This window comes from Dromiciops gliroides, chromosome 6 (assembly GCF_019393635.1).
Source record: "Dromiciops gliroides isolate mDroGli1 chromosome 6, mDroGli1.pri, whole genome shotgun sequence".
NCBI lineage: Eukaryota > Metazoa > Chordata > Mammalia > Microbiotheria > Microbiotheriidae > Dromiciops > Dromiciops gliroides.
In genome coordinates this window covers 159,785,294-159,802,990 of record NC_057866.1, presented here as the reverse complement: position 1 = coordinate 159,802,990, position 17,697 = coordinate 159,785,294, and the positions used below count along the sequence as shown (strand labels likewise).

The 17,697-nt window shown below is 40.1% G+C and overlaps 1 protein-coding gene across 1 annotated transcript in view; it reads left to right on the top strand.

Annotated features, from left to right (window-relative positions):
* LOC122732687 (zinc finger protein 827-like) overlaps positions 1–17,697 on the top strand; it is a 243,102-nt gene that overhangs the window by 75,192 nt on the left and 150,213 nt on the right. The window contains exon 5 of the mRNA XM_043972999.1: positions 15,812–16,033. Within this exon, the coding sequence (XP_043828934.1) occupies positions 15,812–16,033 (222 nt within the window). The remainder of the gene's footprint in view (positions 1–15,811; positions 16,034–17,697) is intronic.

Below are 17,697 nucleotides of genomic sequence, written 5' to 3'. Positions count from 1 at the left end.
CCCGTCTTTGTGGCCCCCGATCTTTGCCCCTCAGGGAGTACAAGGAATGAGAAGATGTAGGAAATGGAGTACCAGGTGTTGAAGAAATTACCTGCAAGGCAGGAAGTGAGGAAAGAAGGTAGGAGTTAGTGCAATACATCAAAACCTAGTAGAGGTAAGGACCATTCTCCCTTGGGGTTAATGATGCCATAAGAGTTAAAGATATACTTAATTTTATCTGTTTGAAGTCATTTAATATCATAACATTTTCTCATAGTTAGAAAAAAGTTGTTGTACTTTTAAAAAGACTGGTATTTTAATTCTTCCAGATCTTTTTTTTTTGTTGTTAAAGGGGTGGGGCAGGTATGATGCTGGACCTATGATTTCATCCATTTTGCCATAATTTAGTCTTAGTTGTCTGGGGCACTGGGAGGTTAAGTACTCAGACATATAGCTAGTGTGTGTCAGAGGAAGGACTTGAACACAGCTCTTCCTTACTCCAAGGCCCCTTTCTAGCCATTATTTTATAGTCTTTTAATGCCTTTTTTTATGCCATCCTTTCCAAGTCTTCTCTTGTTGTTCTGAATATCACCCTCCAGAAGACCCAGATTCTATCTCGTCAGCCTCACTTGATGATGCCTGGAAATGGTTACTCTTCTTTGGACTCAGTCTCATCCCAGGGAAACAATGTAATGGTGTATCACAGAGGTGTCAAACTCATGGCCAGAATCAGATTAAAATGCAATTGAGAAATGTTTAGTAAAATAAAATACATTCAAATATAGATTATGTTAATTTGTAGTTTTCTAAATCCATATGCCTCCTGTTTCTGTTTGAGTTTGACACCTCTCGTACAGTAGATAGAAGATTAGATTTGAAGACCTGGATCCTTTCAGAAACCTGCCAATCACGAAAGGCATTTAACATGCCCGGACCTCAGTTTCCTCCCCTATAAAAAGAGGAAGCTGGACTTGTTGACCTCTAAGGTTCCTTCCAGCTCTAAAGCTATGATTCTGATGAAACTACCTGTTTATGGATTCCAGTTTAGGAAAAAAAGGCAGAATTTGCTTTTCTTAGAAGACTCCATGGGGCTTGAGACCAAAGGTTAAGGGGTAGGAAAGGCAGGGGTGGGTAACTCCATGAAGGGCAGGTTTCGATTTAGGAGGTTTACTCCCCATAAATGAAAAACCGATGCACGGTGGTGCTCATACCGAGCTCTGATGTGTTTTTCTCCAAGAGGTGCACGACATCATGCCGTGACTCCAGACCTTGGCTGGGGCCAGTGGTAGATAAGAGGGCTTGTTATGGCTGCTCAGAGCAGAGACTTCAATGTAGAGAAGCATAAGGGAAAAAAGGCTCCTCCAAGTCAGCAGAAAGGGAGGGAAGGGGAAGGGATGCTACCACAACCTCTGCATCAGGAGCTAATGTTTTTCAATTAGCAGCAGACTAGGAGCTGTTTACTGTTCGGCAGACTGATCTGTCTTTGCCCACTGATCTATTGGCATCAGAAAACAGATACAAATATGCACTATTTATGCAAAAGACCCATGCAGTTATTTTATGGTGACTTACTAGAGGTCCAGGAACCTGACTTGTATGCACTGTTACCTAGCAACATGTTATAAAGTCACTGGGGGAGTGAGATGCATCTGTAATTTTTTTTTGCGCATATTTGGATGTAAATGGAAACTTGGTGAATGTGGCAGTGCTACCCAGGGGAGGTGATGTTCCTTTAAAAGGAAAGGAATATGTTTTTCTGGAGGGATTTGCATCCAGCCACATAGTTGGTGGTGCTTTGCCTCCCGATAGGGCTTTGATTGAGGTGTGGAATGCAGTGAGTGGCACCTGGCAGTTTCTGTGAATGCCTGTTTCCCAGACCAGGAGGCTACATTTCCCTGGCCTGCTGCCTGAGTCTTCAGCTCTTCCTGCTATCAGAAGTAGTAGACTGCTTGTTCCTTCTTCAGGGCCCCCATCTCTTGGCCTCATAACGGCGCTATTGTTCTCCTGCCGAATTTTCAGCTGAGCTCCCCCAGTGCACCTGCTGCGACTGTAGGGTGCAGCTGTTTGCTTGCACCAAGTCTGTGAGTGACTGTGCCAGTCAGACCGCTGTCTGTGCACACTGGAAAACAGTGACAAATTCAAACATGCGGATACCTACTGGTTCCCTCAAAAAGGGGCAGGGCCTGGAGACTCTCTCTTGTTCCTCAGTTAGAAACTGCAGCAAAAACATATATGTGTGTCTATGTGTACATACACATAGACATACATATATACAACCCATCTATCCAGATACACACACATACAACCTATACATATACATATATACAATCTATAGATATACATATACACATATATACCCACACATATATAAACATACACACACTCACACACACATATATATGGGAGGGGGGGAAGGAGAGAGAGAGAGAGAGAGAGAGAGAGAGAGAGAGAGAGAGAGAGATGTTGTTGTTGCAGTTTAAAACCAAGGAACAAGATCACAGCTAATTATGGGAGAGCCTCCTCTCCCCTGCCTGTGTGTGTGTGTGTGTGTGTGTGTGTGTGTGTGTGTGTGTGTGTAAAATCACCTAATGATAGCACATAAGGAAAAAATTGCAGCATGCGAAGTTGTTCCCCACTGATCCCAAACTCCCACGTTTTTAGATTTCTTAGCTTCAGTGACGGTCAGTCCCCATGACAAGACAAATAAAGTTCCTTCTCTGACCCAGTATTAGTTCCCCTTTCTCCCAACTGGACCCACATTTCTCCCTAGAAGATGAATGATTCTCCAGGCCTAGCTGCTCCTAACTGACCTGGAAGTAGCCAGGCTGCTGCCGTCCCTACCACTTCTCTAGGTTTGGGGAAAATGTGATCTGTTGGCTTGAAGTTAGGGTTGGAGCCTTTGAGATTCTGAGCTGTATTCCTAATACAACGTTGTCATCTTGCATATATTTGATTCTGGAATCTACATTAGGAGCGTAAGAGCAAGGGCCAGAGCAGGGAGAGACTTGTCCCTGAGGTGAATGGCTGGCTGGATTTGAAGCAGGCCGCTGCCCTGGTTTTGTGCTTACCCATAAGCCACTGCTCTTTCTTGTAAAGCGATGTTTGAGGTGCTCATGTGAACAAAGCCTCTGAAGGAACCTTTCAGTGCTGCTGGGTGTTTTTTCCTCTACTGTAAAATATTAAATAGGAAATTGCATTTGGTAGGTATGGCCAACTTCAGCCATGAAAATGGACTTCATTTTCTCTATTTTGCTTGGAAATTTCCCCAACCTGTCTTTTAGCCCATAACCACATCATGCTTGAAACAGTATCAATAGGTTTAATTTCCATCTCTGCTTCAAATCTTAGTGCTTTGCATGGCCAAAGAAGAAGCTTAGTTAGACCTTTTTTTCCACCAGTGAGTTACAGCAATGGATGTTCTATCGTCTAAGCGTCCCGTATTCCCATGGCACCTACAGAAAGGTATGTTGGAGGCTGCTCTCTTCTTTCCTTTATCCCCAGCTGAAGGGGAGAAAGGGCAGAGTGATGTCTGGCCGGGCCGATGCATGTGGGAGTGAGTCCAGGACAAGGAGGAACATGTTCCTGGGTCAGACGCACTCCAAGATCCCCATGTTCTTCCTTGTGTAGCAACATCGAGGCACTAATTTGATGGCCTTCAGGAGAATGTCAGATACTATCAGGTCCATTCCAAGCATCAGGATCTTTGAAAACTGAAAAGATGTAGAGAAATGCATTCTAATTGTTGGGTGCATCACCAGAGGTCAGTTTAAAACTGTGCTTGGAAAACCCTCTATCATCTCTCTTTCTGTAAACTATGCTTTTCAAGGCATGAAATTTTATTCTCACTCTCCAAATTGTATCTCTGCACTTGACAGAATCTTGGCATATTGGCTGCCAGGCTGGAATGGCTTTCTAGTTCCTGGTTTTCCCAAATGAAAGATATAAATGATTTCAGCTATTTTATATCTAGAAAGTGGAACAAAAGAAAAAAAATTAAGTCTTCCAGGTTGTATGTTTTTTGACAAAAGGAAGACCTAAGTCTTCTTAATTTGAGAAGCTGGTCTTTTTCTGTTGGGCAAACATCAGGTCACTCAATTTCAACATGGTGCTTTCAAAGCAAATGGTGAGACCATTGTGGCATAAAGCATTGCCCTTGGATATAGGAAGACCTACGTTCAAGTCTAGTGTCTGATAAATACCAGCTATGTGACCCTGGGCAAGTCATGGAACTCCTAGTTCCCCAGGCAACTCTTTAAGGTCATTGATGAAGGGAATTTCCTCAGGTTGTTCCCTGGACCAAAGAGATCACAGGTCTGATAAAACAAGAATGACTACATAACCCAACTCCAAAACAAATGAGGTCTAGGCAAAATGGCGGTCAGAGACTCTCAGAACTGGAAGGCAACTAAAGATACTTTCTGATCCAATTTGTACCCATGCAAGAATACACAGCAATTGACTATAGCTCTGCTTGTTGCAGGAGACTTGCCTCCTGAGGCATTCCATTTCAATTGGGGATAGCACAAATGATCAGGAAGTTGTTCCTGATCAGGTCTTGCCTAAATGAGCCTCTCCTGCTCTTTTGTCCATTGTTCCTCTTTCAGCTCCGTAGAGCCAACAGAACAAATCTACTTACTACCTGTTCCACAGGAGAGTTCTTCAGATCCCTTAAGGCAGCAGTAATGTCCACCGTAAACTTCTTTTGCTTCTCCATACCAGCTGCTACCAGTACTTCCAAATGATCCTCATATAGCATAATTTTCTGCCCTTGGCTCTCTCGCCATCTTGGTAGGCATCCTCTGCATGCTCTCTGGCTTAACACTTTCCTCCCTAAGTTCCTGGCTTTCCAGCTGATCACAATTGTCCAGATGCTATGTGACCCTGCAGGGCAAGGTACTGCCCCGATACTGTGACCTTCCTCATCCTGGACACTATTTCATGTGACACAGGAGTTCAATATCACATTAGGCTTTTTTCCGGCCATGTCACACTGTTGAGTCATTGAGTTTCTGGTCCACTAAAATCAGACCAGCTGCTGCCTACACAGACCTCCTCCAACTTGTGCTGGGAAATTTTATTTTATTTTTTTTTGTTTGAATGGAAAATTTAACTATTTAACTAAATTTAAAATGCAGCTGTAGATTTACTCATAGATGGTGGACCTTTTTGAATGTATTTCTTCCAGCCAGAAACCTTTTAATGGTACATAAATCTTTCATTTGCAATTCTTCCTTTCAAAGCTCATGGACTTATAGATTCAGGGTTTAAAATAGTTTCAATCTGCATACGACTATACCAGGTTGTTTGTTTTTTGTTTTTGTGTGTGTGTGTGTGTGTGTGTGTGTGTGTGTGTGTGTGTGTTTTCTTTTGGTGTTGGAGGAGAGAAAGAGAAAACCAGGAAATTGTGGTCATGTCACCATGGGCTCACTAAACAATGTTAAGTATCTGGCAGGCCAGGGAAGTGCTCTGGCTTTCGATGAATGGGCTCTGCTGAAGGAGTCTTCTTCCCAGTGACAGTCCTCACTGAGATGCTGGGAAGCTCTCTCCATCTCCATGCTTCAGTCCTGCTTCTGCCAACTGGATGGTTCTCAACTGTGTCTCCCTTCACCTCCAATTGTAACTGTTCTTTCATTCTGGCTATATCTCTTCTATAATAGCCACTCCCTGGTTATGTGCTAAAACTTTATGTGTGAGAAGATGCATTTAGAGATTATAAATGCAGGTGGCATGGTGTACCAAGGAGAGCACTGGATTTAGAATCAGGAAGGTCTGGGTTCAAGTTATGCTTTAGACACCAACCAGCTTTGTGACCCTGAGCAAGGCACTTAACTAGTCGGGGAGTTTTTTTTTTTTTTCATTCATAAGATGAAGGGGCTGCATTTGAAGGCCTTTAGAGTCTTTTCCGGTTCTAGGAAGGATGGAAGGAAACAAGTATTTATTAAGGACCTACTATATGCCAGACACTGTTCTATGCCCTTGACAAATACTTTCTTGCTTAAACCTCACCACAACTGGAGTGGGGGTTGAAAACCACTATTACCCCGATTTTGTAATGGAGGAAACTAAGGCAAGCAGAAGTTAAATGACTTGCCCAGGTTCACAGAGCTGGTAAATGTCTGAGGCTCGATTTGAACTCAGATTTTATATCCAGCACTCTATCCACTGTGGCAGCCAGTTATTTATAACCTCTAGATCTGAGATCCTATGAGTCTCCTTTGAAATATGCTAAATATAGGGACTTATGACATTCTCAGAAAGGTTTCTTGGTCTTTTCCATGGTGTAGTGAATTGTAGTTCCCCAGTAGACATCCTACAACATTCATTCATTCATTCATTCATCTACTGAACAAAGATTTTCTAAGCACCAGCCATGTGTAAGGCACTGTACTAGTTGTAGTGAGAAATCCAAAGAAGAAAGCACTAAGCTGAGGCATACAGGGGCAGAGGTAATTAAAATATAGAGTCAGATTGGAGTTATAGACACCTCAGATGAATGGGATCTTTGTTACCTCTCCCAGACTCCCAGAGTACTGGAGAAGCAATACATGTACACAGAACTCGGGCTCTGACTGTTTTGTCTGTTGTTCCAAAACCAGCCAGATTTTTTTCAGCACCCTGTCCTCTCTTTGATGTTTAGATGTGTTCAGTCATGAATTCTTTTAGGTCCACTGGGGATTTTGCTAGTAATGTGTCCTGTCAGGCAATAACCTAGAGTGATAGTCACACCAGGCAATCTATCTTTGTCCCTACAACTGATCCCTGAATGAGGAAGACCTGGGTTTTAGTCTTGCTATATCCTGGCTGTGTGTCCCTAGATGAGTCACTTAATCTCTCTGTGCTCTGTAAATTTCTAAGTTGCCAGATTGGGCACTGCTCTGCCTTGGAGGTAGACATCCCCCTTTCCCTGGGACCTTTTTTCACTGATGAAATCATAGGTGGGGTCCAAAATACAAATATCTAATAAAGTACAAATTTATGGCCAAGCAATGCTAGGTTGCTGCTTCTTCCCCCTAAAGAGGTACTTAATTTTTTTTTTTGACTCTTTAAGGTGTTTGTATTTTTCCATATAAAAATGCCATATAACTCAATTGAATAAGCATTTTGGATCAGATTTAGATTTTGTTTTTTGTTCTTTGCGGGGCAGTGAGGGTTAAGTGACTTGCCCAGGATCACAGAGCTAGTAAGTGTCAAGTGTCTGAGGCTTTGAACTCAGGTCCTCTTGAATCCAGGGCCGGTGCTTTATCCACTGCTCCACCTAGCTGCCCCCGATCAGATTTAGATGTAAAAGGGACCTCCGTGTTCATCTTATAGATGCAAAATGAGCCCCTCATTTTATGGTTTAAAAAAATGAGATGAATAGAAATTAAATGACTCTTCCCACATCCTCAGATTTTAAATCCATCATGCCTTCCACTGCCCTCTGGTGCCTCCCTGGTACAAGACAACATGCAAGCCACTGGGAAGGAAGGAAACAGCATTTATCAAGTGCCTCTTCTCTACCAGTCACTGTGCTAAGCACTTTATAAATGTCCCTTTTGATCCTCACAACAACCCTAGGAGGCAGGTACTATTATTCTTCCTTTTCAATTAAAGAAACCGAGGCAGATAGGTTAAGTGACTGGCCCAAGGTCACAGAACTAGTGAGTGTCTGAGGTCAAATTTGAACTCAGGTCTTCCTTAATCCCAGTGTTCTAATCACTGTACCACCTAGCTTTACTGGGGATGCAAAGTCAAAAGAAAAATAGTCCTCGATCACAAGTTGCTTGTATACTCTTGGGAGGAAGCAATATTTGTACAGAGAAATAAGTATTAAAGAATTTGAGGAGAGAGGGAGAGTGAGAGGGAGGGAGAGAAAGGAAGAGGAAGAGGAAAGGAGGAGGAGGGAGGGAAAGGGAGAGGGAGAGAGCTGTAGGAGGATCAGGAACACTTTCTTTTAGGAGCAGAGAGATGCTAGCTTCCTTCTAAGATGATCAGTGGGAACAGTGAGAAGAGCCTGTTAAACAGGAAAAGGTAGTCTTAAAAGGGAAAATAGTGGTTTATCTTTGATGAGATTAATTCAATTTAAAAAGGCAAAGTAAAATAAAATGTAATCCAGATTTCCCTCTCCACAAGCCCCCACAACAGCTTTTGCTTAATCTTCATTCTATTCACCCAGATTCAAAACTTCATTTTAGACTCGTTTCTCCCTTAAATTCTCCCATAGTCAGTCACTAAATCCTGTTTCTTTTCTCCTACAAACTGTATCTCAGATCTGTACCTACTGCTCCTCCCACTGTGGTACTACTCTTCCTTTCCTACGTTGATTGGAATGGGAAGACCCACTTCAATCAATCTTGTATACTGCCGCCATATTAGTCTTCCTGAAACTTTCATTATTGTCATTTCCTTGTCCCAAACCATATGGATCAAGTCCAGGCTCTTCTGCCAGTTTGATTTTTTTTCCCAAGGCTATCTATAATCCAATCTCACCCTCCCTATCCAAACTCATTTCCCCCTATTCCCTAGCATGCAATTTCAACTTTAGCCTTCAAATAGTCTATAAGCTTTTTTGCTTTTCCCTGATATTGGTCACTTGCCTTGAATGCTCTCTTTCCCTCCATCCCCTACCTTCAGCCTTTTCAAACCTTCCCATCTTCTAAGGCAAAGTATCTTAAACTGTGGGTCTTGACCCCATATGGGGTCGTGTAACTCAATGTGGGGGTCACAAAAAATTTTGTTATGTATACCTATTGTATATACCTCTGTACCTGGGGTCACATAAAAATTTCTTGGGCAAAAAGGCATCTCAAGTGGAAAAAGTTTAAGAAGCCCCACTATAAGGTACTGCTAAGGTACTGACACAAGGTCAGACTTCTTGTGTCCTGAAGAGTCAGCCTTCTTAGAGGATATGCTACTTGCCTTCAATAAGTTTGAAAAAAAGGGGAGGCCAGCCTCATGAAGTCGGATTGTCTCTTGGCAGGGTGTCTATCTGATTACCACTTGGTGATTGGTAATGTCGTTGGTTTTGTTTCATAAACACTCCCTACCCCCCTCAAGTAAGACGGACCCTAAATATGAATTATTGAAAGAGAGAAGATAAGACTTTCTTTTTAGCTTCTTATGTTTTCCATAATTTAAAATCAAAATAGCAAGCCATCGGGCAGCTAGGTGGCACAGTGGATAGAGCACCGGCCCTGGAGTCAGGAGTGCCTGAGTTCAAATCCAGCCTCAGACACTTAACACTTACTAGCTGTGTGACCCTGGGCAAGTCACTTAACCCCAATTGCCTCACTAAAAAAAAAAAAATAGCAAGTCGTCTAACTAAACATTCATTATTTATTATAAATAAAGGGACAAATACAGTATAATGCAAGATTAAAAAAAATACAAATACCTAGGTATTAAAGAAAGGAACTTTTAAAAAACTGTTTAACTTTTATCAATCCCTATTTAAACTTTGACTTATTTTCTATTTCCAGGAGATCTTTTATTTTCTCTCATCTACAACGTGTCCAGGTGTTGAAAAGCCTCTGGCCTTTGATCTGGCCTTACCAAAGCTGCCTGTAGTTTGGGTGATAGGAGTCTTCATCTACTATCACCAGAATTGTTGCTAGTACAGCTGCTTCATACTGATGTTTAATTCTTACTAAATGGTTATTCCTTCTCAATGAGAACTACTTTGTTAATCTCAAGGAAGATTTCCCTTCATCCCTTATTCCTTGATCTTTCCTGGTTCAAGTCAGAAATATTAAAAAAAAAATAGAGGAAAAAGAAATCATGCCACAGTTCCTTTATCCCATTTCTCCCTCCTCCTTTCAATAAAGTTTGCAGTCGCCCAATGATTATTTCCTTCAGGAAGAAGTTACCTTAGCAACCAACTTACCAACTCCCTCAACTTCACCCCCTATCCCCCAATGCTTTTATCTGTGCTCAGTTAGCATTGAATTGCTTCTTTGCTCAGTCCTGCGGGGCTGGAATCTGCTTTGTAAAGGAATCAAAAATCACATCTGAGCAAAAAGAACAGTTTTTCAACAAGGTTTACAGGGATTTCCTCACAGAGGACTTTGAGTTTGGTGTGTGGGGACAGTGTGACAAATGGTAGCAAGTAGGGTCTATTTGTCTCTTAATTACAGCTAATTAGCCTCTTAGAATTAGAAAAGGGAATACTATTCTCCCACTGGATAACCCTTCCCCAACTTTCGCACCATTGTTTATTCTCCTGGATTTTGGTTTAGCTCCCCATAATTTTAAAAAGTCTATTCTTATTCTTTAAGATGGTAGGCCTGCCTTAGTGATTTTTCCCAATTTATGACTAGAGAATGCCTTCAATGCTAGGAGGATCTGGCTCAGTAAGATGGGGAAGATGGCAAAATGGATGCTGGCTTGACAAGAGAGAACACCTCTGCTCCCCCACCCTGCCACGCAGAGCCAAAGCCACATCTCTGCAATAGCTCAAAGCAGTTGTTGTAAGATATTCTTACCAACCAGTCTTTAGCTAGTCTCAGAGACTTGGTGGGGAGAAGAAGAGTTATTTGTAAGAACAGAATAAATGAGACGACACAGTTTCAGTGAGCCACAATCTATAGCTATTCCCTTAGCAAATTCTGGGGGAAAAACAGAGAAAATTGCTTTTCAGTTCACATATTTCTGAATATCTGGGTTTTGGGGTTTTTTTACACTAGGATAATAAAAAACTGGCAATTACGCAGTCATGTCATTAATTTCAAAGTGTAGGTGAAGTGCTGCTGTCAATATAAATATTTCTGATCACTTAGAGATCTATTTGCAGGCAGGGTAGCCCTTCAGATGTGCATTTTCCTACTTTCAATCCAGCCTTTTAATTGTGAATTAAGTAAAAAAGGGCAATAGTGTGGTGAATTAAAGGTTGGACAAATGAAAGTCTCCAGCCTCCCTCCCTGATATGTCATGAGATCTGTCTCCATTCTTCTGGTAGGTTGCTAGTTTTATGCCCAAGGATTGTTTTGACAGATAAGAATGAAAACCAGGTACTTCCTGCCTTCCAAATTTAACAATTCAGAGGGATGCAGTTTGGCCAGTTTTTTTCTACTACCTTATCCAAGAAACTTCCTCCTATGGGTACTAGAGTCTTTAGAGGAACGTTATCAGCCCACTTGGGGTTTCTTCTACACACAAAGCTCCATCTCCACATCTCAATGACTTTGCACTAGCTGTTTTCCCATCGTTGGAGTGTTCTCACTCAGTCCAGCTCTTACAATCCCCAACTGACTTTCAGATTCAGCTCAAGCACCATTCCACCCAGGGAACCCTCCCTGGTCCTTTCAGATGCTAATGCCATCCCCTCAAAGGTTACCTAACATCTACTTGCATATATCTTGTATGTGCTGATTTTATAGGCGGTCTCCCTCATTTTTGGTTTTGTTCTTGCTTTCTTCCCCTTCACTTAGCACAGTGTCTAGAACATAGTAAGTAAGTGCCGATGGATCAATGGACGAGAACAGCGACCCCGGTAGTTAGTCTTGTTTTTGAAGCATCAGAAGTGTTTCTCCAGATATACAACATTCCAGACTTCCACCAAGGGTTGAACTAGATGCAGATTGTTTACTCCAATTTTAGATAAAGCTGGCAAAAAGCTGCCTTTCTTGAGAGGTTTCAGTGTTGATCTTTGACCACCACACTACCTCCCCATTCAAGTGTTAGAGAAACCAGGAAAATGAAAATATTAATTTTACTCATTTTTAAAAAAACAAACAACAACAGTGAAGATCAGAGTAGTATAATGGCTCTAAATGGCTTTTAGAAAGGTATGACAAGAAATAAAAACTTTGCTCCCCATACCTCTCTTAGGGTATAGTGGAACCCTTTGCATTCTGCCATATTATAGGGTAATTCCCATTTAAGGTATTGAAAATTTGATGTTGATCCATTTTGAAATCTTTGAAGGCCTAAAGAGAATGTGTGTGTATGTATGTATATATATAATGTGTGTGTGTATATATGTACACACACAAATATATATACATGATATATCTCTATGTGTGTGTATATATACAAGACATATCCATATGTGTTCATATATAACATATACATATATATACACACATATATGCACACGCACATACATATCTATAGATAGATATATAATCTACCAGGGTCTTCATTATTCTCTGTGATTTTAATTATGCTCAATTTCTTGTTTTTCTTTTTTGTCTAATTCCACTCATCACTCTCCTTCCAAAATAATAAAGAACCTAAAATCAATTATATGTTCTCATTGCTTCCATATAGTTAACACGTTCTCTAGAAATTAGAATTTGCTTCCAGTGTTCTTGTAATTTCTCGTCACTTTCTAGTTCTCCCTCTAGAATTTAACTAGGAAAGAATATTTTGCAGTGAAAGAACAATAAAGGAAAAATGCAATAATCACAACAGACATTTTTTGAAAAACGAACTTACAGTATCACAAAAAGTGAGGGTTGAAAGGAACCTTAGAAGGATCAATGTAGTCCAATATTTCATGAATGAATGGCAAAACTGATGTTCATAGAGGGGAAAACCATCCAACATCATATAGCTAACAAACAGCAGAGTCTAGACTTGAAGCTATGTATTAGCTTTTCACTATTCCCATTATTCTTCTCCACCCCTTTCCCCATGAGCTTGGTTTCTTGGGTAATGAACTCTTCATTTTCTTCATCTCTAAAATGAAGGGGGTGTCCTAGATGACTGCCATCTACCATATATATACATACACACACACACACATATATATATATCTTGCAGCAGAGGGAAGACTCCCATTTAAGAGCTATAGGAATGATTTTCATGACCACATTGCTTCTAGTTCTGTCCCTGATAGCACTGTTGCCAGAGGGATGGATTCTAGCACCCTCCTTGAAGTTTTCTGGCATTTTTTCCATTAGCAGTGATAAAGTCTAATGGGATGTGTGGTTGCTCCAAAGATAGTTGAGTCATGCCCTATTGTTGTCCATCATTGCAAAGCTTCAAGCTTAGTCCTAGAGGGTCCTCTCATAAATGTTTTGTTCAATCCATAGTGACTTCCCCAAACATTTCCAGTGATCCTTGCTGTGATACACTGGGGATTTCGAGTTATCTGCAGAATTTACCTGCAGGTTGTTTGGAAACCTATTTGTCACATTTCATTCATTATAATGCTTTTATTTCATTATGACATGGAAATCTGGTCTCGAGAAGCTGATAGGTAACAAAAATTCATTCTGTTTCTGTGTGTCAGGAGTCTGGGGGAGGGAATTAGAAAGATAAGTTTGTAGGCCTATCTTTAGGCTTTAGGGGTTCAGAATGGGGTTTGTTTCCCTTTATGAGAAAAAACCAAATATTTATGATTTATTTAATTTATTAAGCTAGAATGGTTCTCTTACAGAACATTCTCCCAGGAACTGCCAAAGTCTTAACAAGTCAAAATCCTTTTCCTCAAAAAAATGAAATAAAATAAAACAAAACAAGTTTTATTAAACCATGTAAAAACCCATTAGGGATCTTTTAGGGATCTTCATCGTAACAGGGGGTCAGTCAAACAGGGACTAATTGGCCTTTTGTCAGGAATAACATAAAGTCTAGCTTCTTAAATTGTGGGTCAGGACCCCATATGGCGGGGTCAAGTAACTGAATGTGGGGGGTCGCAAAAAGTTTGGCAAAAGTAAAAGGTTATGTATACCTATTTTATATACCTATATGTTTTAAATGCCTAGGGTCCTGCAAAAATTTCTCGGGCAGAAAGGGGTCATGAGTAGAAAAAATTTAAGAAGCCCTGTTATTGAGGACATTTATGCTAAGTAGTTTGACTAGGCTGCCTCTAAGTTACCTTATATCCATTTTAAGTGTTTGGGGTAGAGCTGGGAGGTTTAGACCTATGATTTCTCAGTATGAAAACTCCCTAACTAAAGTAGATTGATGACTTCTCATTAATTTAGTCTTAGAGAGTGGCCCAGGTGTACTAAGATGTGATTTGCCCACAGTCTCAGTTATTATTTGTTAGAAGAAGGATTTAGACACAAGTCTGATTTATTCTAAGGCTAGACTTCCATTGATGGTGCCATGCTTGTCTCACTTTCCAACCATAAAATTCCTTTGAAAATGGTAAGTGATATTATCAGGTTGAAAGAGATTTGCTTACCTTGTACCTGCTTACCTTTTTTTCTACTCTATATAAGATTGACCAAGTTGGTGAATTTCTGACATTCAGGAGCCAAGTCCACTCGCTTTTGTTCTGTCCTATGATCCCATGTGCATCTTCAACTCCAGCCTAACATCTTTTCTCTTTGTTTTTCTCTTTCTTTCTTTACCATTCATTTAAAAAAAATTTTTTTGAGTTCTGCATTCTCTCCCACCCACCCTTCACCCACCCATTGAGAAGGTAAACAACATGTGAAGTCATGCAAAACATTTTTATATTAGCCATGTTGAAATAAAGAAAGAGAGAAAAAAGTATGTTTAAATCTGCGCTCAGAGTTCACCAGTTGTGTCTCTGGAAGTAGAGAGCATTTTTCATCTTGGGTCCTTTGGAATTGTCTTGGATCATTGTATTGATCAGAGTAGCTAAGTCTTTCACTGTTGATTATCATTACAACATTACTGTTACTGGGCACAATGTTCCCCTGGTTCTGTTCACTTCGCTTTGCACGAGTTCATATACGGCTTCCCAGGTTTTTCTGAAACCATTCTGTTTATCATTTCTTTTAGCACAGTAGTATTCTGTCACAATCATAATACAACTTGTTTAGCCATTCCCCAATTGATGGATTTCCCTTCGATTCTGATTCTTTGCCACCACAGAAAGAGCTGCTATTAATATTTTTCCCTTTTCTCCTATTTTTTGATCTCTTTGGGGTACAGACCTAGTGGTATTGCTGGATCAGAGGGTATACACAGTTTTATAGCCCTTTGGGCATAGTTCCAAAGTGTTCTCCAGAATGGTTAGACCAGTTCGCAAAGCCACCAACAGTGCATTAGTATCCCTATTTTTCTATGTCCCACCTAGCCTTTGTCATTTTCCTTTTCTGTCACGTTAGTCAATCTGAGAGGTGTGAGGTGGGACCTTAGAGTTGTTTTCATTTACATTTCTCTAGTCAGTAATGATTTAGAGTATTTTTTTTCATGTGACTGTTGATAGCTTTGGTTTCTTTTTCTGAAAACTGCCTTTTCTTATCCTATGGCTATTTATCAATTGGGAAGTGGCTATACACTTGAGTAATGAGGCCTTTATTGTCTACAAAGTGACCCAAGTCAGAGAGGTGGATCCCAACATGACTTCTGGAAGAACTCTTCAAATTCTGTATGACCTACTGATAATAGATCAGTAGAACCCTCTGCATTTAGAAAGACAACATTTTATTTCTCCTTTTCTTTTTGGCTAATTTATTCATCACTCTTTCCTGTCACTGCCCTCCTCCCCTTTGTTGTTGGTAATATTGCCTCCTCATTAATATGTTAGGATGTTTTAAGGCAGACAACAACTTATATGGATTATTGTCTACATGGTCTTTGACTCATAGATTTATACTGTTAGAGCTAGATGGAGGTCTTTAGTAGCATACAAAATAAAGAAGCCATTTAGAGACACAAAGAAAAATTGTCTTAGATTTTTTTGAGTAGGCAACACTTCTGGAATTATTAAATCTCCAAAGGATGAGAAAAAACTCTTCCTCCTCACTTCCCTTCATTAATAGAAAATTTTATAGATTTATTTCTGATATTTGGTCTGTTACAATTAAGTCCTAGTTTCCTCTGGTTCCTCACTGTTCCATGTTTAGGTCTTCCATAACCCATTCAATTTTAGGGTTTCTTTGGGTTTCCTTTTATATGTTTACTTTCCTTTCCTCCTTTTCCTCAACAGCGGCAAATCAGAAGGAACCCATGACTCTTACATTGAAAGTGAAAGAGGAGCCGAAGGATGAGGAAACTCTAAGTTCAACGTTGCCTCAGTCCAGCTATGTATTTAGGCCGGGATCTGAAGTGTCAGCCTCCAGTCTCCCTGAGGATACAATGAAGCCACAGGAAGGACTAAGGAGGGATATGTCTGTCAAAGCAGCATCAGAACTTCTTATGAAGCTATCAGGTATTTGATTTATTTTAAGATATTCACATTCTAATATATAATATATAAATATATATGTGTATATACATATTATAAATATATATATAAATGTGTGTATGTATATCTGTGCGTGTGTACACACACACACACATACACGCATGCACACACACACACACACGCACACACAGACTATTTGTACCTGACTTGTGATAGAGCCTTCTGAGCCCATATTGGTCTGATCAACCACAGCTAGACACACTGTACCTTGACTGCAATGTAGTGATGTCATTTTGGTTCTTTTTGAGAATGAAGGAGAACAACCAACCATATATATGCATACACATATGCACATATGTATATATGCATACATTTAAACTCATATGCCAACAGGGGCTGCTTCCTGCATGAGTTATAATTAACCCAGCAGCCACTACATTATCTCACTGTGGAATTCTGTTCAGGAGTAATCCCATTACTGACTTCAGTTTCTTCTATGAGATATGCATGTGTTCATTTGAATATGGTCACTGTGTGCTCTTCTCAATATAGGTTGATGTAGTTCTGTGCATATTTGTAAAGTGTACAGGTTCTGAGAAACAGTGCTCTGAGAAAATGTCAGTAAACCGAACTAGGATTCTAATTTCATGCAAAGGACTTGTAGGCTTAAATCAACTATCACTTTCTAAAAAGGTAACCTTTTATTTTATTTTTATTTTGGGGGCCTTGCATTTTAAATCTTTTTTCCTTCCTTTATTGCTTCCTTCCTTACTTGTTTCCTTCCTCCCTTCCTTCCTTCCATTTTTATCTGTGAGTTTCTATGTGATAATTCTCTCCACCAATCTGAATAATCAGTAACTCATCTTCAACATACAGTCTCAGAGAGCTGTTTAGGACACGGAGAGGCTAGATGACTTAACGTTATTCACATGGCCTGTATGTTTATGAATCAGGACTTGAACCTAGGCTTTCATGGCGCTTTGGCTAGTCTTCCACTCACAATCCTTTTTCACCCAAGAAATTTTTATACAGCCCCAGGCATATAGGCATATAAAATAGGCATACATAGCCTGTTACTGTTGCCAAATTTTTCACAACTACATTCAGTTATGTGACCCCATATGAGATTGTGACCCACAGTTTAAGAAACTTTGCTCTATTCTGTGTTATGTCACTTCTTTATATTATTTAAAGCTACATTAAAATAGCACCTTTTGGCTCAGTCAGCACAAGGAGAAAAAAGTCATTGAAAATTTATACTCAGAGAACAAACTGTGTTTAAATCCTTTCACTGACACTTATTACCTGTGTGACTTTGGGCAAGTAACTTGGCCTTTCTGGTCTTCACCTTCCTGATCGGCAAAATTAGAGCACTGGACAAGATAACTTCTCTGGTCAACTCAATATTGAAGTCCAGGATCTGAAATAATTGGCAACAGAAGAGCCTGCCTAGCTAATTTTCTTCATCTACCTGAATGTGTAGTGTTTTTAAGTGCCAGAATTATTAACAAATGCAAGGACAAAATCTTAGTAACTTGAAATAAAATACATGTGCATGGAGTTTTTCATTTTGCACACAAGCATTTAACTGAGCTGAACCTGATTTTAGCCCAAGGTCTGTCTTTATCTTCTTTTGAAATTTGGAATGAAAATTCAAACTAGTTTAAAAAGAAAACAATTCCACAAAA